General features: G+C 44.8%; 5 protein-coding genes across 6 annotated transcripts; 2 read left to right on the plus strand and 3 right to left on the minus strand.

The window, feature by feature from the left end:
• Positions 1-2,974: 2,974 nt before the first annotated feature.
• Positions 2,975-9,801, minus strand: LOC108117603 (RNA-binding protein 33). 2 transcript variants are annotated; one of them, XM_017230124.2, is made up of 7 exons: positions 9,529-9,801; positions 9,081-9,172; positions 8,309-9,022; positions 8,062-8,250; positions 6,572-7,866; positions 6,372-6,500; positions 2,975-5,916 (listed from the first exon to the last, which is right to left on the minus strand). In XM_017230124.2, exons 1-7 carry the CDS (start codon positions 9,540-9,542, stop codon positions 4,969-4,971), a joined length of 3,381 nt encoding a protein of 1,126 aa, XP_017085613.1. In that variant the 5' UTR covers positions 9,543-9,801; the 3' UTR covers positions 2,975-4,968. The 2 variants fall into 2 exon arrangements, with proteins under 2 accessions (XP_017085613.1, XP_017085612.1); XM_017230123.2 differs by having other exon boundaries at positions 6,572-8,250.
• Positions 9,802-10,200: 399 nt separating this feature from the next.
• On the plus strand, positions 10,201-12,519 carry LOC108117612 (protein regulator of cytokinesis 1). The gene has a single exon (XM_017230138.1). The coding sequence runs from the start codon at positions 10,345-10,347 to the stop codon at positions 12,169-12,171; it is 1,827 nt and encodes a 608-aa protein (XP_017085627.1). The 5' UTR covers positions 10,201-10,344; the 3' UTR covers positions 12,172-12,519.
• A 380-nt stretch (positions 12,520-12,899) lies between these two features.
• Positions 12,900-15,311, plus strand: LOC108117608 (protein regulator of cytokinesis 1). The gene has a single exon (XM_017230132.2). It carries the CDS (start codon positions 13,170-13,172, stop codon positions 15,180-15,182), a length of 2,013 nt encoding a protein of 670 aa, XP_017085621.1. The 5' UTR covers positions 12,900-13,169; the 3' UTR covers positions 15,183-15,311.
• Positions 15,312-15,525: 214 nt separating this feature from the next.
• Positions 15,526-19,004, minus strand: LOC108117607 (zinc finger protein 37). Its single transcript, XM_017230131.2, has 4 exons — positions 17,778-19,004; positions 16,775-17,708; positions 16,096-16,691; positions 15,526-16,003 (listed from the first exon to the last, which is right to left on the minus strand). The coding sequence occupies exons 1-4, from the start codon at positions 18,862-18,864 to the stop codon at positions 15,936-15,938; spliced, it is 2,685 nt and encodes an 894-aa protein (XP_017085620.1). The 5' UTR covers positions 18,865-19,004; the 3' UTR covers positions 15,526-15,935.
• Positions 19,005-19,281: 277 nt separating this feature from the next.
• On the minus strand, positions 19,282-20,499 carry LOC108117590 (probable 6-phosphogluconolactonase). The gene is made up of 3 exons (XM_017230093.2): positions 20,295-20,499; positions 19,699-20,174; positions 19,282-19,549 (listed from the first exon to the last, which is right to left on the minus strand). Exons 1-3 carry the CDS (start codon positions 20,431-20,433, stop codon positions 19,445-19,447), a joined length of 720 nt encoding a protein of 239 aa, XP_017085582.1. The 5' UTR covers positions 20,434-20,499; the 3' UTR covers positions 19,282-19,444.
• Positions 20,500-20,791: the final 292 nt, after the last annotated feature.

The raw sequence follows: 20,791 nt of genomic DNA on the forward strand, positions 1-20,791 counted from the left end.
CCGCAAGCCAGATACACCGAACAAATGAAGCTGAAAATTATGATTGTAATGATGATTGGTGATGATGATGGGAACCTTTTTGGGGAGTGGGTCGAAGTGGGTGGCAAAACTCTGCCACAGAGCCACAAATCTCAGACCTGGAGACAATGGACTCGCGACAACAAAAAACCCAACAAACCAAAACAAAACAAAACAAAACGAAACGAAACCATGGCCTTTTCCGTTGAACTTGCACTTTGCATAATTGCATATTACCATCAGCCAAGACCAAGAATACTTCACACGATTATCCATGTGCATTGTGCGAACCCCCAAAGCCAAATCCCAATCCCTCACTAAACTAGTGACCACCCTCATGGCTCTCCAACTTAGAGTTTCGACCTTGGCATTAGTACTTAGAATCTAAGAAACTGTGGAGATATGGTCATCTGAAAGTTCAAATATTTTTAATGCAAAAAAATCTTAAATTTCAGGCAACATTTCTAACATTTTTATGTAAGGCTTAGAAAAAAGGAAGTTTAAAAGAAATTTAAATAAAGATTTATGATCATGATCTTTATTATTTTTCTTGCAATATTAAATTCAAAATTACTTGAAAGTTTGAGGGACTTTTTCTTTCTAATTTTTATACAATTATTTCTAGCAAAATGTTATTTATTTATATAAATCTGACTTAAAGTATAAAACTATGAGCAAAAATTCAAATTAAAATGTATTACAAATTCTTTAAGAATTTTAGTTTTTCAATATTTTAAGGAAAGCTTGACTTTCCAGAATAAAAAGAACTTCAAAGTTCTAATAATTTTTAGCCAATTTTGTTTCTTTCAAAAAGACAGCTTCTTTACAGCATCACTGATCAAGGTGGAACCTTTTTATTAGAATTTTAGTCAAACTATATTGTGTTTTGTTTTGACCCATTGTTATCTTTTTGACAATATATTCCAAGTTTTTAAGCTGAAATGGTTTCAAAGTTATAAAAAAAAAAAGAAGTTGGGTAAATACTTTCCTTAACTATTGCCTACTTTGCAGAGCAATCAAACAAGATACTTTATATATATATTTATTTATTTATTTATTTTATTATTATTTATTTATGTAAAACCATCGTTGAAGAGCTCCCCTTAATTGGAATTAGGATCGGCTAATATAATGAATCAGCTTGAATTGATTAGATGAGTCTCGGGCATAACTAGATTCGATGTCTCCAATGATGAGTTCCAGTTCTCATTCACATCGATTGAAAGCTAAACAATGAATAATTGGAAGATGCATGACATATCCATAAATTTCCACCCAAGGTGTGTGTGGGGCAAGGCATCAATCGTTGCCAGAGACAATGAAATGGGCACTTAGAGGTAGTTGGTCGCAAATATGTTCAGTCTCCAACCCACCAAATAGAAAGACATTTACGATTTGAATGCTGTAAAAAATATACATATACAAATATATACAGGACTGGGTCGCTATATATATCATGTATTCGTGTATATATATATCAGTTTATTTAGTCTTCTTCAAAAGAGTTTTTTGGCGAGCTGCCCGCGGAGCTTCCCTCGTCAAATGGCACCTCGCCTAATCTATCTATTTTACTTTTTCTTTTCTCATTCTTTTCGTTTCATTTGATTATTTTTTTTTTGTTTTGTTTTTTTGTACGTTCTTTTTTTTTTGTCAATTTTTTCTTTCGATTTGTACAAAGAATAGTGCTGAAAGAAAATTAGGTATAGTTTTTATATATGATTACACTTAGGGGTAATATATCTGGGGCTCTGCTCTGCTCTAATGCATGTGCAGGATAAGACAGAGACAGAGACAGAGAGCGATTGCGGCAGCAAGAGAGATAGAGATAGGTGTAAGAGAAAGAGAGAGTTAGGTGGTAGAGTGAGACAGACAGGGGTATAAGGATGGGCGACACTTTCTTTGGGCTAATAAATTAAATAATAGTTAATATGTATTGATGATATTTAGAGGGTATGGGATAAGATCAGATTGACCGAGTAACAACAGAAAACATGATAGCGAATTTATAAGTTACAAACTATAACAAAATCAAACATTTTGGTCTAGGTCTAACAAAACAAAAAACTTTAGGCGTTATGTGTAGAAACAGAGATATCGTTCAAAATGCTTAAAATTATAATAAATATTTACGGATAGGATCGTGCACACATAGAGAGTAACTTTCTAGGTATACATAACTAACATCGAATTGTGTGTCTTAGCATTTCTGCTAGTCGTGTTTCTTAACTATACACATAGGTAAAAAAAAGATGTATTGGCGAATAATCGAAATGAAAATGAAGCTGGGAAAATGCGAGGTATGTTATAGGTGTGTGTTGTATTCTGTATGGTTGTGTGTTCGTGTGTATGTGTTGGCCCAGCATTTGAACTAGTGCCGAAAAATAAAGTCTTATAGTTATATATAAATATATATATATATATATATGGCGTTGGTCACAACAGTCAACACACTCCATTCCGACCCCCGACAAAATCTTTACAGTACTTTATATCACACATTAATGACACCCATTAAAAACTGACTGGGAATGGAGTTGATTGGCCTGATTGTTAACCGATTTATCTAGCGCTTAGTATCTAGTATTTGATTTTTTTTTAGTTGTGGTCTTTGAGGTGTACAAAATAAGAAATTAAAATGTTCGGGTTTGGTTGGTAAACAAATTATGTTAAGGAAAATGGATCATAATGGATAGTTTGTTATATAGTAATATAGTTTATGCATAATAATAAGAATAATATAAAAATAATCACAGACTCGGATTTGCTGATTGGAATCATTTTTTTTTTGTTTTTGTTTTCTCTGTTTTGTTATCAGTTTTTGCTATTTGTGTGTATGTGTGTGTGTGTATAAATATATTCCACTACGAGTGTTCAGTTGATTGATCGGTTACGATCGGTTTCGACTATATTCTTAAAAAGCTAAAATCACTTGGAATAACTTTAGATGTTTATACAGTTATGCTGTCGCACGGTTGTATGTGTGCACGTAGTATAATTGTTTTTTATTAGTCCATATATTATCATATTGTGTAGCATTACGATTACTAGAATTATACGTATACCTAGGCATATACGATTTTTTTTTTTTTTTATGCGCTTCCATTTATATCTTATAATTTTCTAGCGTTGCAACCCTCAACAAAATACAGATTTTTAGGCATTTACCGAATCGGATCATTGCCTCATAGATTACACAATTATAAATATATCTCTATGGGTTTATCTTTTTGCTTTTGTTTTTGTTTTTGTTTTCACATGCATAGCTCAATTATGGACTTACTTGGACCAAATTGGGATTCGATTTGATTATAATAGAGCGGTTTCATTATATTTTCATTATCATATTATATAGTTTTGCCATATCCCTTTGACGGGCCTTGGCCTTTTCTTTATCTAGTTAGCTAGCTTAGTTACAATTCAAATGACTCATATTAACATATCAATGAGCTTATCAATACAATAAGAGTTTCTAAATATTCTCCGCTGAGAATAATTGCAAAGTACAACGTTTGCTTAATATTTTTGTTGTCCAAATACAAAAGTTCTTGCAGATCGTTTCAAGGTATTAAGTATGTTTGTTTGTTTTTTAGTGGGAGTGATAGTGGTAGTGGGAGTGGAAGTGACAATAATTTAACAATCTCTTTAGTCTAGGCATTCTGCATTATTTGATTATAACGAATAATCTTGATGGAGTTATGGCTGTTGTTCTAGATCGGATAATGTTCTCAGCTTTCAGAGTGTGGTACCTTTACAGAAATGTGGCTAAGTGAATGGAGTATGTGTGTGTGTGTGTGTGTGTGTGCGGTATTTACAGTTACTTAATGGCTAGGATTTCAATCACTGAACTGGCCCTCTTATTGTTGTTGTTGTTGTTGTTGTTGTGTATGTAGGGTATGTGCTATTCTATATGCTATGGCTATTGTATGGTTTGATCTTTCTGCATTCCCAGTTTTATCGATACCATTCTATGTGTCTGCATTTTCTCAGGCCATTATGGTATTGCTTTCTGTGTACATATTACGTAATATGCTACAATTTTTTTTTATCCAGTTTATTAGTTAATCTAATTCACAAGCAAACATAGTCTTGTATTATGATTTAAAGTAGTTATATAGAACACAATAGCACAGACAATAAATTTCATTTACATTCAACGGGACACAATGTTAAAAAAAAAAAAAATAGAACTATAAACAAACATCTAGGAGACAGGGTTATAATTTAAATACAAGGTAAATTCCTTAAGAGCATTTGCGCTTGTTAATTGTTGGTTTTTCTTTTTTATGGATTTTGTCCTCTTTACTTTCAATAAAATCATTTAGATACGTCCTCGTTAAAAGCAAGACGCTCTTCTCATTCACTTAATGCTAAAGCTGAAGCATTTATAAATTATATGTATATATAAAGTAGTGTAAATATATATATATATATATATATATATTTCAATTGATTATATATATAGCCTATAACTGCATTTTTGGGTTCTAGTTGTGTGGCTATAATTGTGGTAATTGGTTTTGTAGTCCAGGTCAAGCTTTAAGCATCCCACTTAATTCTAATTTTAAATACAAATTGCGGTTAAGAAAACGAAGCACGTTTTAGTCATTGATAAGATTTTTACACTTAAACCTAAATGAATATATGTTGGTTTTTGTTAATGCTTATGTATACCGTCCGTATGGAGTACGGTGTAGACACTCATACTCATACTCACCAAATACATGACATGTACATATATATATATGTATATATATATGTGTGTGTGTATATATATAAACCGCTATTTATGTAGACTTCGAGTATACAAGTCTACAGATCAACAAGTTGCAACTTTATAACTTAAAGCTAAAGTTCCTCTTACTCAACTACACCTCCGCAACGTCGTACATCTCTTATCCACTACAGAGATAACCGATATAAAAAAGTTTATTCTTAAACTAGATTTTCTTATCAATCGTGCTTGAGTACGATGCGGGCGGGCGCCTTGGAGCGCTGCTTGTGGCTGCTCCCACCGCTGTTTCCTCCCGAGGAGGCCTGCCGTTTATCCAGTCGATCGAACACCGCTACTCCGGATCCCGAGCTGCTTCCTCCTCCACCGCCACCTCCTGCGCCACCTTTCCGTTGCAATGCGTTGTCCTCTCGTTGCCTTCTATCCCTCTGTCTGCCGCCATGCGATGACTGCTGTTGATCTCCACCGCTGCTGCCATTGCTAGTGGGTTTCAACACCACCCGCCGTTGGTTGGAACTAAAGCTGGGAGCTGACGTGGAGCTGCCGCCGCGCATCACCTTGTGATTCCGCTTGACCACCAACAACTCTGGAGTGGCCGATCTCTTGCTGCTCACCTTTTGTGGTGGCGGCGACGGCGTGGCCAACAAACGATCCTCCTCGTCCAGCAGCAGGTCATCGTCATCATAGTCTAACTCCACTTCATCGTCGCTGAGCGTACCCAGGCGGAGCATATCGCGCGACTTCGGTGGCGTGCCGCCAGCCACAGCTCCTCCTCCTCCTGCCGTTCTCGCCGGAACTGATGCATTCACCGACTGCTGTTGCTGATGATGATGCTGCTGTTTTGAGGGAGGAGCCAGGTGGTCGGTTATACTGCGTTTAGCCTCCGGCGCTATCTTTGCCGCCGTCAATTGCTTGCGCGCCGGCTGCTGTTGGCCCTGGCTTGGCTGAGCATTGGACTGCGACTGGGACTGCGATGATTGCTGCCTGTTGCGAGCGTTGCTGGGATCCTGATCGTCGCGACGTTTTAACGAGATCACCTTACGTTCGCCGCCAGCCGACTGGGCAGGACGATGTTTTGACGCTGTAGCTGTCGACACTGCAGATCCGTGTCCGGTGGCCACTTCCTGATCATCACGGGCTGGTGAATTGTGCTGCTCGGCGCGTTTTTCCTAAAAAGTTTAGTTTGTTTTTGGATTTCTCTTGGTTTCGAATCGCTACAGTACGCTATCTTATATACTAACTATACTAGCTTCGGTAACCGAAGGATCAAATGCCCTTGCATCAACTCTAGATTTTAGTATTACGGTTTATCAAATTTTATAAGAATATTTCCCAAGTTGTTCCCTTACATGATCATGGCCTTCAAAAGACAAAAGTAAGTGTTATCGCGGAAATGCTTTTAAGTTTTCGTTATACAAATATTACCTAGTAATCCTCGAAAATAGAATTATATCTAATGAAAACAAGAACTTTTAGATTCAACTACCGAACTATTCCATACTTCATATTTATGTTGATATTTCACTGAATTTCTTAAGGCAATTTACTCGTTTAAGGGCATAAAACTAGAGTACAAAATTGAATATTTTTAACCCCGGCCAATATATTAAAACAGAGGACTTACCTCGTGTTGTTTCTCCTCAGCCGCGCGCCGACGTTTCAGCTCTTTGTCCCGCATAATCTTTTCGCGTAATTGCTTTTGCTTCTCAATCTCCAGGCGGTAGTTGCGGGTCTCTTCGTCTTCGTCACTGGGCTGTCAATTTGAATAAGTAACTTATGTTAATAAATTCAGTCGAATGAAAGACTTTGACCGATTTCACTTACCATACTGCGGCTGCCTGCTTCTGAGGGCCGGCCACGTGGCTCGCCAGAAAATGGATTTCGGGCAGAGCCTGTCCCGGCTGAACCACTTCTTCGTCGCTTTGGTGGCGCCGCACCGCTGGCTGTTGCTCCGCCCGCTCCTTGGGCACTGCCGGCGCCCGCTCCACCACGATTCTCATCTCGATCCCGACTGGATGCTCGTCGGAATCCTCGATTTCCTGCCGCCCGGTTGCCGCCATATCGCTCACGATCTCGCTCCCTTTCCCTATCCCGCTCACGCTCGCGCTCCCGATCTCGATCGCGTTCTCTTTCCATTCGCTTCACAGGTGAGTAGCTGCGTCCCCGAGACCGACTGCGACTGCGAGTTCTCCTCCTTTCGCCTGCCTGTCCAGAGGAAACTGCTCCTGAGTTGGAGCCTGCTGACGGAGGCGAACGTTCCATCCGTCGCTTCTCAAAGTACTGCCGGTTTTTATTGATGAATTCTTCCTGCTGACGCAGCAACTCGGCCTCGCTGTTAATAGCGGGCATAAAATGAGTTTCCTTAATAAACTTGTTTGTAGCTGCCTCTACTCCGCCTTTGAAATTCGGATTGATGAGCACCTTACTGACTCGTGGAACCGATGACGAACCCTGCTGCTGCGGCGGTCCATTCGGTTGTTGCTGCTGCTGGCCGGGATTACCAGGCTGCTGCGAAGGATGTGCCGATTGCTGCGGCACCGGCTGTTGCTGTTGCTGCTGTGACTGTTGCTGTTGGGGCGTTGGAACCCTCATCCCCATGCCGTTGGCGTAATTTGGCGGTGCGCCTGGCATCATGTGCAGTGGCAGGGTCTGCAGTGGAGGTCGCTGCATACGTGTATTGTCACCCTGCGGCCGCCAGCCGTTGTGCGGACGCATAAATTGCGGCGGATGCTGTGGTGGATGGCCCTGGTCGTAGCCATACGAGGGCGGGGCGTTGCGATACAGCGGTGGACGCATGCCAGACTGCTGCTGGTGTGGCGACTGGTGTTGTTGATGCGGCCCAGGTCCAGGTCCCGGACCAAGAAGAGCTCCGTTTCGATACCCGCCGGGATTTTGGGCGAACGCTAACGGCGGTGGCTGCAGCAGACCAACACGCACCTGCTCGTGCGGATGGGGCAGCAGGTGGGGCGGCACACCTCCGTTCGGGTTGTGACTGTGGTGCATCATGTGCGAATGCGTGGGAGTGTGGAGGGGAGAGGCAGGAGCGCTGTGTGGCTGTTGTGTGTTGGTCGGTGCTTGTTGTGGTGACTGGTTGGGTGGCTGAGTTGACGGGTACTGGCCTGGAATTGGAATGAATGTCGGATTGTTCAGTGTTTGCTGTTGTTGCTGATGGGCTTGATGGTTTGAATGGGCTTGTGATATTGACAGGGTTAGCGGGGACACGGGAACGGTTAGTGGAAGGAGGCAGGCGGCGGTGGAAGCAGCACCCACTGGCGTGCTCATCAGAGCTAGGTGCTGCGGTGGTGGAGCATTACCCGGCATGCCATATCGCTGTGGCGGTGGCTGCATTCCGGCCATGGTCATGCGCTGCTGCTGAACGCCAAACATTGGCGATGGATTGCGTAGCAGATGGTGACGAGTTCCAATTCCGCGCGGCGGCTTGCCCATCTGGCTCTGCTGCTGGCCATGCATAAAACGTCCACCTCCGCCGACGCGAGGTTTGTCTGCAAATAAGATACATAATTAATTTCTTAAGAAAGATATTACTCCCGCTAAACCCACCTCCATGGCCGTGGTGTCGCCGCTGCTGGTGCTGGTAGGGCGACATGTGTGCGTGTTCTTGTTGTTGCCTCATATTATTATCGGCCCGTTCACTGGCCGTCTTGTAGTTGGTGCGCTCCTCGCGCTCTTCCTCGTCTTCACGTGGATCGGGTAGCTCTGAGATTATGGAGGCTGAGCTGGCACTAGGCAGGCTCTCCTGGGAGGACGCCAATAGCGAACACAAACCCAATCCTTGTTCACCCTCACTCTGACTGGCCGCATTCTCAGCTGCCTCCTCGCCATTGCCATTGTTCTGTGGAGCTTCCCTTTCGACGCTATGAGCGATTGGTACCTCCTCTTTAGATTGCTGGACTGGTGGATCCAAGTTTGTGGTGACATGAGGGGCTGCCACGCGCTCATCCAATGGCTCTGCTGTGGCAACTGCGGTTTCAATGGGTTTCTCCACCGTACCGCTGGGCAAATTGACTGCAGGACCTGCAGGAGCAGGAGCAAGAGCAGGGGCAGGAGCTGCAGGGGCAGGAGTGTTGGTCGTGGGCTCTGGGAAAGACTTCGGAGGTGCCACATCTGTTGGAGGCAAAGAGGGAACAACAACAGCCGTTGCAACAGCACCTGCCTGCAACTGCTCTTTGTGCTTGCGCTCGTGCTGGCTAATCTGCTCCTGGGCCCATTTCTCGGCCTCGGCGCGCATTTGCTGCTTCACCTCGCTTTCAAGCTCTGCAAAAAAAAAAGATATTAGCCGGGGAACAATCAAATACGGATTAGCACCACTCACCTTCGTCCGAGAGTAGCAACTCATCCTCGTCGGCGCCAAGCAGAGCCTGGTCATCGATGTCGTCGCCCAGCTCGTAGTTGAGCAGGTCATCGCTGCGGGAAAAAGGAAAAATAGGTGAAAACCAAGGTGAGACTTTTCTCCTTCGAGGGTCCATTGAAAAAAGCACCCACACAGGCGCATACTCGCAACCACACAAACGCACACACAACACACAGCCGGGGGCATTCACTCACATGTACATGCACAATTACACCCAAACACATACACACTAGTGCAGGCAGCCCGAAAATGTTATACATATGCAGGCCATCCCCGCCGCTGTTTCTACACGAGGGTTTTCAGCCCCCATCCATTAAAAATCAAAACTGCTAATGCAACTGATCACACGAAAGAAGGTCCTTGGAGCCAAGCATTGAGCTAAGCCACCCACTTTTTCGCACCCACTTACTTAATGTCCGACATTTTTTGCCAGGGCAGCTGTTGACACTCGGCGGCGCGCGCGTGTGTGTGTCCGTGTGTGTTATTTAGAGAAGTAGAACAACGATTGTCTACTGGCCGCACGGTTTTTTTTACAACATTTTTGCTCTGGGGACTTTAGAGTCGCACTTTTGGATCTGTAACGCGCGCTTTTCCAGTCGATAAATAGACACCCAAAAGGTATGCGAAAACTTTGGGTCTTTTTCACACGCAGTTTTGTGTCAATTTTGAGGGATGCAATCAGTATTAGAGCTGACACAAAACACGATATTTATTTGTTACTATCGGTGCTGCCAGACAGTTGGAGCACATCGATGATTTTTTCTGAAGCCCTTGTTGTGTTTGTACGGATCTCAAATATTTGTAAATACAACAAAAATGTAGCAAATTATTAATGTAAATATTTGTTGATTTGATTTTAATTGTAGCATTTTGAAAAATTGAAGATCAACTAATATTTAAATAGTTTAGTTCTGCGTATTTTCTGATGGGTCTATAAAGTTTTCATTTTCTCAGATTAAAATAATTTTTTGTATTTTAACCGAAATACTTCTTCTCCAATAAGAATGATTCAGGAATACCCCTTACATTTGAATTCAAATATTGGACAATATGGCAGCATAGGCAAAGTCTATCAACACAGTTGACAGTGTTGAATACGATCGGATTAATGTACAGTTTGAATATTGTCGTTTATTCTACTATTCACTTGGCGTCTATTTTTCTAATTCGAATTATTGTATCTATTATACCGATCTGATCTCGCCACATGAACACAATCTAGACAATGATTTTAACCGAGCACAAGACAAAGATCCTGGAGATGACGGGCGATCATGTGGACGAGCTGTATGCGATGTGGATGCGCATGTTCGAGCCAAAAACCTGCGAGGATTGTCTCATTCGTCTAAATGAGCATGCACATAACTTCTACATGGATCTCATTCAGGAGTCTCGCGAGAAGGAGGAGTGTTTTATCCGCGATATTTCTAGTTTACATGCGGAAGCAACTAATCTGTCGCGGCTGCTACACAAGTCGGTGGACATAGGCGAACGGCCCGAGGATATGCCCCTGGTCGTGTGGCAGCTGAAGATGGACAATAGCATTGTTCACCTGCGCGAGGAGCTTGCTAGCCGGAGGTCAGAGATTAGTGAGCTCCTTCTCCAGCAGGGGCGTCTTTGCCAACAGCTTGGCGAACTTCCAATGCCATTACTAATGGATCCCCTACCCCTGCCGGAGCAGATGGACACCTTCCGGGATCACCTGCAAAAGTTACGCGATAAGCGAGAACGATACCTGAATGAAATGGACGAAATGCGCCAGGACATCAATAAAAACATGAAACTACTCGAACTGTTTGCCCAAACCGACAATGTAAAGCGACTGCTTAGTCCGGAAAGCCGTTTGCTCAGTCCTAAATCTTATGAAATGCTGCGCCTAATGCAGGTTGAGTATGCCGAGCAGGTGAGGGAGCTTTGCCAGAAGATCGACACGATGCGCGAAAGGATTGAGCTCATATGGCAGCGACTTAAGGTAACTGACGAGTTTGCTATGCGTCGGGTTCGGGAAGCCACTTCATATAACCAGCGCACGTTCGACATCCTGCGAGAGGAGTTGGAGCGCTGCGAGGAAATGCGTATCCAGAACCTTCCGTCTTTCATCGAGCAGCTACGCATCGATATCAAAGTGTGGTGGGATCTCACACTTAAAAGCCCACAGGAGCGCAGGCGCTTCACCAGCTATTACTGTGGGGATCAGACCGAAGATGTTTTAGAGGCACACGAAATTCATTTGGAGCATCTTAAGGCCTTCTATAATAAGAATAGAAAAATCTTTGAACTATATGCCAATCGTGCTGAGCTATGGGCGCGCATGGAGGCATTGGAGGCAAAGGCCAACGATCCGAATAGGTTCAACAATCGCGGTGGACAACTCCTCAAGGAGGAGAAGGAGCGCAAGGCTATAACAGCCCGGCTGCCTAAGATCGATAACCAAATCACAGAGGTTGTCAAGGCCTACATGAGTCAGACGGATTCGCCCTTCCTGGTGAACGGAGAGGATATACTGGAGATCATGTCGGCGGACTGGGAGCGCCGCCGCCTGTCTAAGAAACAACCCTCCGCCCAAAAAAAGGATACTAATAATACGAACATCAAAATGAAACCGCCCCCTGCGCCTCTTACGCCAAGTACCCAGAAAGGTAACAGGGGTATAAACGGTTCATCGTTAAAGAAGACTCCGTCCAAATCGAACCCGGCCATCACCGCAAAGAGCACTGGAAATCTACAGAAAAGGCGACATCCCAACCACAGCGGGAACAGTCCACAGCCGGCCGCTGCGGCCAAGAGGAACCTAATTACGTCGCTGGAGTGCAACAATCCAAGGGCCGGGTTAGGAGCAAACATTCAAAAAATACTAAAGTCGCCGCAGAAGAAAGTGCGGGTACTAGAATACTCGGTGCGGCGTGGGAAGGCATCCGGCCGGTCAAGCACCGGTCACAGGAATCCGCAAAGAAAGCGTCCTATCCCACAGGTCTATGTGCAACCACCATCCGGCGAAGAAAATGAGAATGAGAGCACCGACGATGATGGCGGGGACTTGGAGGTGTTATAGAGTCAATGAAATGAGCCTCCTTTAGGATTTTAGTTTATTTGGAATTCGGAATTGGAAACTGATCTGTGTTTTATCTCTACCTGAAGTATTCGGCTCCCTTACTATAGAAACGTTAGTCGAAAATGTTAGAATATGCAATCCTTTAAGAATTTATACCTATCTAATACATATCAATGGTTTAGGCTTTTTAACGATCAATTTATTTGATATGTTCATACAAAAGATTCAAAATTGTAAACCTTTTTTAAATTGTCCTGTTTTAGTAATGACTGCATCTAGTTAATTGATCAATATGTCAATGTTTAAATTCTAGTAAAATAAATATGTATATATAGGTATTTTACACTACTTCATTTTGTTTTATTTAATTTAATAATTTTAATATTATGTCATAAAGTAAGCAATAAAAAAAAATCGGGATAACGTCTGTATTTCAAAATATAAAAATGATATAGCTATGTGTTTTGGGATTACTGAAAAAAGTTGAAAAGGATAATTTTAATAGTCATATATTCCTAAAATAATATTAAATAATACGGATTGAGAGTATTCATTTACCAATTTTGTATCTGCAATAAAAAACAAAGTAAAATGAATTAAGTTACAAAGTAGATTATTCAAATTTTTAACTGATTAGAATTTCCCCTCTATAACACATATGCTTCAGCCCTTGTCTTGGAAACATTTTGCAACACTGGTTCCGAACAAGGTGGCAACATTTTTGGCCGCCATTTCAGTTTGAATTTACCGAAAATTCAGTCTGGCGTCATCGTTTCATTCAGTACTTAATTTCGTGCAGCGATGCACTCTAAATAAACCCACATTCCGAATCCCCGTCCAGTGGAGTTCATCTTGAAAACAAAAGTCAAGTTATTTCGGTTGTTTCCCAGATAGACATGCTAAACAAATAAAAGATTTCCATTGCTCTAACAGGAAGTTATCAACGAAAAAATAAACAAGCATATTCTGAAAACGAAATTTTTAATAAAACCGAGATAATGAATACTCCGAGTGCCACTGCGGTGAAGGCCCAGATCCTGGAGATGACGGGCGAGCACGTGGACCAGTTACACGCGATGTGGTCGCACTTGTTTGAGCCGAAGACCTGCGGCGAGTTTCTGCACAGGCTGAAAGACCATGCGCACAGCTTTTTCACGGATCTGCTAAACGAATCCCGGGAGAAACAGCAAGCAATCCTGGGTGATATAGCAGCCTTACGTGCAGAGGCTACCGACCTAACGCGGCTGCTTCACGAGTCGGTAGACATAGGTGAACGTCCAGATGATATGCCTTTGGTCATCTGGCAATTGAAGCTAGACAAGAGCATTGAACATTTGCGTGAGGAGCTGGCCGGGCGCCGGGCTGAGATTTGCGAGCTTCTACTACAGCAGGAGCAGCTCTGCGAGGAGCTGGGCGAGCTGCCACATCCACTGCTGGCTGATCCCCTGCCTCTACCCGAGGAGATGGACGCCTTTAGGGATCGCCTCGAGCAGCTACGCGACCAGCGAGTGGTGCGCCTCAAGGAGATGGACCAGCTGCGTCAGAGTATCAAGCATGATATGAAGTTGCTTGAATGTCTGCCCCAGACGGACTCCGAGGAGCGTCTGCTCAATCAGGTTGATCACTGTCTCACACCGGAAGCCTTTGAACGCCTGCGCTACATGCAAAAATGCTTCGCCGACCAGGTGAAGGAGTTGCGAGAGCGTATCGACGAAATGCGCGAGAAGATTCATGTTCTGTGGGACCGAATCCAAGAGACTGACGAATATGCAATGCGTCGCGTGCGTGAATCCACATCCTATACTCAGCGCACCTACGATATCCTGCGTGAAGAGCTGGATCGCTGCCAGGCCCTACAACGACAGAACCTGAAGACCTTCATCAAACAGCTACGCCTCGAGATCAAGGAGTGGTGGGATCTTACGCTGAAGAGCCCGCAGGAGCGCTTGCGTTTCTCAAACTACAACAATGACTTTTACAATGAGGACCTCCTGGAGTTACACGAACTAGAACTGGACGACCTTAAGACCTTCTACAACAAAAACAAGGATATATTTGATCTGTATGAGAGCCGGGCAGAACTTTGGGCTCGCATGGAAGCACTGGAGGCCAAGGCAAACGAGCCGAATCGCTTTAACAACCGTGGTGGCCAATTGCTCAAGGAGGAAAAAGAGCGGAAGGCCATCACGTCCAAGTTGCCCAAGATTGAGCAGCAGATTACAGAACTAGTACAGGCATACGAGGCCCAGGAGAACACTGCCTTCCTGGTGCACGGCCAGAACATCTTAGACCTTATGGCCGCAGACTGGGAGCGGCATCGCCAGGCTAAACAGCAAAACTCGGCACGCAAAAAGGCACCGGCATCGGCCAGCAAGTTTATGCCACCACCCGCTCCGGGATCGACAGCTCCGCGGACGCCACGAACTCTGCGCAATATGTCGACCTTCTCCACATCCACTATGTCGCTGCGCAAGACGCCCTCACAACAGTATCTCCGTCCACTGAACGTCACGAAGAGTACGGGCAATCTGCACAAGCGGCTTAATCCTTCCAGCCTGCAGACAGGGCCCAGGACACCAAACGCTAAGCGCAGCTTAATGAACACCCTGAACTCGATGAAAGCGTCGCCAGCCCAGCGATTGCTCACCGTCAATCATCAGCAGAACCAACTAAAGGCCACTAAGTCACCGTTGAAACGGGTTCGCGTTCTGGATAACACACTGCGACGTAGCGGTGGAATGGGCAGGCGCAGCATTGGGACGCGGTCCAGCAAGAAGCCGCGTACGAAGTCCACTGATCAGGACATACCAAACGACACAGACTACACAACGGACGAAAATGCCGAGAATGGTGTGAGCTATGACGAATTTCAGCCGACCAGTCGCTCCTCAATGCTGCCGCGTCAGCGACACCAAATGGCCGTTACCAGAAAGCGTCATCCGGAGGTGAATGCCAATCTGCCGGTTCCACGAGAAAGCCTAATGGTGGTGCAGCCGCGAAAACAGTTCTAAATGCACTTGAAATTAACTTAACACGTACCTACTATAATATTCATTAACAGTTGGCGTTTCTTTATGTATTTCATTTTATTTTCTGTTTTACGTTTCTCAAATAAAAATTAAGTGTGCTTTGCTTGACCACGAGATAATGTTTTATGAAGTTTTGACAAAAATTGTAGCTTGTAAAAAATAAGAATCATATACAGAAATATGATTAAGTTTATAATTTTTCTATTTTAAATTTTGTAATGTAAGTGATGTGAGAATACTTTTTTTCTTTTAAAAGTTATTCACAGAATATGTGTATTAAATGAAAATCTTAATCATTATGAAAAATAAGTCGATGTAACTATGCTATGTTTTACTATGCTTTCACGATTTATTTGCTCATCTATTAAACATTTTAGGGGGATGGGAGCGCTTTGCTTTAATATACATACATGCGCACTGATGTAAGCTATATAAAAATGATCCAACCGCCTGCATTGCGCTTTTAGATGTAAGCAGTTCTTATTCGACTATTAAATACAATATTAACACATTAAAATGGCCGGCATGGGTGGTGCCCGCGCTTGTGATGAACCCTTTCAATTGGCCAGCCCGGTGGCATCGACTCCTCTCCATTACGCCGACTATATACAGAGGGAAGCTTAAGACTACACTGGAATAGTTGTGTGTATGTGTGTTCGGGATAAGAAGGACCAGTGTCCACAGGAGCAGGATTAGGAGCACACTGTGCTGAATGGATATTGGCCAAGGCAATGGCTATTTGCCCGTATCACTACCACTCTGGCTGTGCTGACTACTTCCTCCGTGATTGTACATGAGATGCGCTGAAATCAAAAGAGATGGATATACATTTTAGACAAGGAAAGAGATATTCTCATGTTCTTGAGATTTATATTTAATGTTGTAAAGTGCTTACCCATAACGACCGGCGGAAAGTTGAAGGCGCCAAAAGGAGCTGTCGCATTAACCGTCGTGGGTGCAAAGGTGGTCCCATCAAGTGTGCCGCCAGGAGCGGCGGCAGTCGACCCCGGAGCTAGTCCCGCTGCTGCGGTATTGTATGTACCCGGTGAGTGGATGACGGTGGTCGAGGATGAGCTCTCAGCACCGACAGCTCCAGTTGCGGCCAGCTGCGGATCCACTTCATGTGGATAACGTGCCGGCGGCATTACTACAGTGGTCAGGTGGGACTGGCCTCCGTCGTCCAATAGGCCTGTCCGCTGAAGGCGCCCGGTTTTTGTCTCGATGTGCTTGTTGTGTGCACTCAAACAGTGGTTACGCATATTATACAACTGCAGGAAGTAGGCATCGCAATGCGGACACTTGTACCGCTCGCCGGTATGCCGCCGGATATGCGCCTTGAGGTCGTTACTCTGAGTAAAGCTCTTGGGACACTGGTCGCATTTATACGGCCGCTCGCCGGTATGGGTTCGCATGTGGATGGTTAGATTGTAGGCCCGGTGGAAGCTCTTGCCGCAGGTATTGCACAGATTCGGCTTGGTGCCCGTGTGGTAACTAGAATTGTATTACGGTACCATAAGGTCTTGTAATGTACCGCAGAAAACATTGTTAACTATACTTTTTTTTAGATCACTTACCGTTCGTGCACCTTGAGATCGGTGGCACGGGGAAAAGCCTTGACACAGAAGCGGCACTTGTAGGGCTTTTCGCCGTTGTGACGCCGCATGTGTACGCGGAGGTAGTCGTTACGGGCAAAGCTGTCGCCGCAGATGCAGCACAGGAAGTTTCGCTGCCCCGTATGGGTCTTTTCGTGCTCCCTAAGCTGCGCTCGCTCGCGGAATGTCTCCTCACAGGTCTTGCACGCATACAGGAAGTCGGTGTGCAGCAGGGTGTGCTTGCGCAGGTAGGTCTTGCTGGAGAATCGTTTGGAGCAGTACTCACATGTGTGCTCCGCCAGTTGCAGTTTAAGCTCGCTGCCCGGCTCAAGGCCCTCGCCATTGTGCTTGCTGACCTTGTGACGCTCCAATGCGTCCAGTCGGGAGAATGCCGCCTCGCAGAGCGCACACTTATGTTCTTTATTGCTGTGCAGGCTTTGCACATGCGCTTTAAGGTGGTCGCTGCGCGCGAACGCCTTGGGGCAGTGCGGGCAATTGTGTGGCTTCTTCTCCAAATGCGAAAGCTTATGGCGCAGCAGGTGGCAATGACGCGAGAAAGTGCGCTGGCAAACTTCGCAACGGTTCTCTGGATTTGGTTCGCCCTGCTTGTTACGGCGCCGCCGCCTCCCCGACTTTGACTTCTTCGGAGGTTTCTCACCGTCCAACGGCTCCTGCTTTAGCCGGAATTCACCATCGTCATCTTCTCCTCCGTCTTCTTCGTCATCCTCATCCTCATCAAGGTCACTATCTTCGTCCGCGAACTCATCGAATCTGTCCTCATCACTGAGTGGCAATTCTCCACTTACATGGAGCTTCATGAAATCTTCGACTCCCATTGGTGCCTCATCCTCGCTGCCCACAAGGGCACTTTCCTCTTTAATGCTGAACTGAGAGTCGCCGATGGCAATAGGTTCATCTGGAAAATGCAAATTGTTTTACCTGATGTTTCTTAACTGTCATGAATTAGGGGGGAATCTATACTCACTCTTCACGGTCTGATCAATGGTGCCATCGATCTCAGATTCCAACTTGTCCCGTTGTCGACGTCTTTTCTCGCGTCGCATGGCCAGTTCGACTTCTTCCGCCTCCAAACAAGGCTCCGGCTTGATGTGCAGCCACAGCGTTTGGTTCGCCGCATTGGCTTCTTCTTCCTCCTCCTCGTTGCTGGAAATGGGATTCGTATTGCAATGGAAGGTTTCTGTAACTCCGTCATGATCGTCGTCCTCTTCGTTTAGTAAAACCTCGGCGGAGACTAACTCATCCCCGTCGTCGCTGTGCATGGTGTCCTCGTCTGCCGGCGGCCAGGTGCGCAGCAGGTCATCGTCCACGTCCCGGTGCTGATTGCGCATATGGCGCAACAAATGATCCCGTCTGCTAAAGGTTCGCTGACAATGCGCGCATTGAAGCCGTGCTGTTTGCTCGTGGCTCCGCGCCAAATGACTGCGAAGCTGCCGGAGATGCGGGAAATGCTGTGGGCAGAACTTACACTTAAATTCCTCGGGCTGCAGGCCATCCGCGCCTGTCACTGTGCCATCCTTGGTCGTCCTGTGCACCTGGTTGCGGTGCAGGCGGAGCTCCAAGCTATTAAGGAACTGGTCGTGGCACATCTCGCATGGCAACAGGGCCACTTGATCCGTCTGGCTGGCTGTCTCGGTTCCACGCGCCTTCAATTGAGGCACGCGCCCCAAAAGGGCCACCAATGAACAATATGACCGCTCCGCTTGCCGCTTAAAGCGATAGGCGTGGCGGGCGCCCTCTACGCAAGAGCCGCACATATGCGAAGGCATCCCGTCGTGCCGCTGGCATTGGTACAGAGTGCACTCATCCAGGATACGGGCTAGATTGGCGCCCTCTTCGACGGGTGCATCGTTGAAGATAAAGTGCACATCCCCGTCCAGCGCTGTGTCCTTCAGGCAAACGCGGCAGACGCGCTCTGCATCCACGGTGTCCAGTGTGTTCAGTGGGTTCAGTGCGTTCAGAGGCACCAACTTGCTACCCGCCGGCTCGCATTCCGACTCCTGACCGGAACCCTGCTCCAGTAGCGGATGCGGGTGCGGCTGGTGCGTTGCCATGGCTCTTTCGCGTCCTAAAGTCCTTGCTATTGCATGTGGGCATCAACAATTAGGACAACTGCTGCTGCTGCTGCATTTCCTTAATTTTTTTTACCAATATAACGCGTTTGTTGTGACCTCAAGTGCGGTCATACTGGGTGCGGCATTCGTTAGGTTACCGAGTGCAGGCACACGAAAAATCCACGAAACAATCGATAAATAGTACATAGCCGATAGCAGACAATTAAGGTAAATCTATATTTTTTAATTAAAAATAAGTAATAAACATTTAAATCTGCTTTAAAAGGTCATATGCATATTCTACACAAAGTACAATAAAAAGAAAATAAAAAATACACTTAGTTGAATTCTTGTTGAATAAAGTAAATTGATTTAAAAAACGCAAATTATTGTAACGGTTACTTATAACAAATTAAATATCTCGAAATTTTTTATTAAGAAAATTCACTCAACAGGAGTAATAACATTTTTGTCTACCCGCCACAGCTTTCGCCCTTGCTCAAGTAATAAAATACAATTGTATCAAAAATATCATTAATTACAAGATTCATTAGTACTCTAGGGAATGTCATGATAAGGCTTAAATTTCTTTTCCAGCTCCCGCATCCACAATTAGCGTCAACTGTCCTTTTGTGGGATTCACCCAAGCAGCAGGAAACTTTTTGTCCTGATTGACAAACACGCTCTGAAATTAAAGATGTTTTTTTTTTTAAATATGCAACTAAATTTTAAAGTTAAATATTACAAATTTGAACTAAGGAAATACACTCCTGGATCACCAGAACAACCTAAAATTTTTTACTTTCCGTACACCAAATTATTGATCTCACACACCTTAACGACACTGGCTTTTCCAGCGCCCGTTACAACGAAGGCAACATCCCGGGCCTTATTTATCAGCGGCAGGGTGAAGGTGATCCGCTCGGGCGGCGGCTTGGGTGAGTTTCGGATGGGGATGACCAGTCTCTCTGACTCCTGGAGTGTAGATGGCTGCTCGGGGAAGAGGGAACAGGTGTGACCATCGGGACCCATGCCCAGCAGCAGGAGGTCGAACTGATCTACTTGTTTCTTAACTTTCGCCTCATAGTCAGCGGCGCAGGCGTCTAGCGACTTGGTTGTTTCGGCCCGGACGAATTGGGATTCCTTGATTTCAGGCAAATGTGTTAGCCATTCGGCTCTATAGGCTCCGTAGGTGGAATCACTATCGTCCAGGGGAACATATCGCTCGTCGCAGAAGAAGAACACCCAGTTGGTAGTTTTCAAATTTGCCGATTTTAGGGCCTTAGTCAGCAACTGGATAAGTGATCCACCTGTAAATAAAATTGGACACTTGACTTTGGGATTGGAATATCGATGATTCCACCTGGCAAGGTGACCTCAAGTTGGGCTTATCAGCTAACCCCCTTGACCGGTCTGACCCCGATCCTCACCTGAAAGTCCCACGTTAAACTTATCCTGTCTGGCCAACGCCTCCTGGGAGCAGCGCTTCAGAAGGTCAGCTAGCACCTGGACTAGTTGGTCCTCGGAAGTAGACCGGATTATCTTCAGTGGACTCTTTACCTGCGACATGTTGATCTGATAATAAAACCGGACTCGACTTCGATTTCAATAAATCACACTTCGTGCTGCCGACTATCGATTAGCAGTTAGGTATTACAAATACACTGCAACCAGAAAATAAAATGCGTAAACATATGACTGCTTAAAGGAAATAATAATTAAAAAAAAAATTTAATTCAAAAATGGTCTGAATGCACTAATAAATTGTTTATTAAAAGAAACATCTAGTCTGACAAAACTAATAATAGTACGTAATCGTTTTTATACCGATAATGTGTATAATTTAGTAATATTTTTTTAATATATGAACAATGTTCGTTAAATATGAATTAAGAAATCTCTTACATATCGAATATTTTTATTTCCA

The sequence above is a fragment of the Drosophila eugracilis genome, unplaced genomic scaffold (assembly GCF_018153835.1).
Source record: "Drosophila eugracilis isolate 14026-0451.02 unplaced genomic scaffold, ASM1815383v1 contig_2155, whole genome shotgun sequence".
NCBI classification, from domain to species: Eukaryota; Metazoa; Arthropoda; class Insecta; order Diptera; family Drosophilidae; genus Drosophila; species Drosophila eugracilis.

What these genes read in the sequence shown, in the direction of transcription:
- LOC108117603 (XM_017230123.2), bottom strand. An exon ending in GTTGCTACTCTCGGACGAAG is followed by an intron (nt 9,023 to 9,080) that starts GTGAGTGGTGCT and finishes TTTTTTTTGCAG; the next exon opens with AGCTTGAAAGCGAGGTGAAG. An exon ending in CTGAGGAGAAACAACACGAG is followed by an intron (nt 5,917 to 6,371) that starts GTAAGTCCTCTG and finishes TAAACTTTTTAG; the next exon opens with GAAAAACGCGCCGAGCAGCA.
- LOC108117612 (XM_017230138.1), top strand. Translation starts at nt 10,345, where the DNA reads ATGATTTTAACCGAGCACAAGACAAAGATCCTGGAGATGACGGGCGAT.
- LOC108117608 (XM_017230132.2), top strand. Translation starts at nt 13,170, where the DNA reads ATGAATACTCCGAGTGCCACTGCGGTGAAGGCCCAGATCCTGGAGATG.
- LOC108117607 (XM_017230131.2), bottom strand. Translation starts at nt 18,864, where the DNA reads ATGGCAACGCACCAGCCGCACCCGCATCCGCTACTGGAGCAGGGTTCC. An exon ending in CATTGATCAGACCGTGAAGA is followed by an intron (nt 17,709 to 17,777) that starts GTGAGTATAGAT and finishes TGCATTTTCCAG; the next exon opens with ATGAACCTATTGCCATCGGC. An exon ending in GATCTCAAGGTGCACGAACG is followed by an intron (nt 16,692 to 16,774) that starts GTAAGTGATCTA and finishes ATACAATTCTAG; the next exon opens with TTACCACACGGGCACCAAGC.
- LOC108117590 (XM_017230093.2), bottom strand. Translation starts at nt 20,433, where the DNA reads ATGTCGCAGGTAAAGAGTCCACTGAAGATAATCCGGTCTACTTCCGAG. An exon ending in GTTTAACGTGGGACTTTCAG is followed by an intron (nt 20,175 to 20,294) that starts GTGAGGATCGGG and finishes TTTTATTTACAG; the next exon opens with GTGGATCACTTATCCAGTTG. An exon ending in GAAAAGCCAGTGTCGTTAAG is followed by an intron (nt 19,550 to 19,698) that starts GTGTGTGAGATC and finishes CTTTAATTTCAG; the next exon opens with AGCGTGTTTGTCAATCAGGA.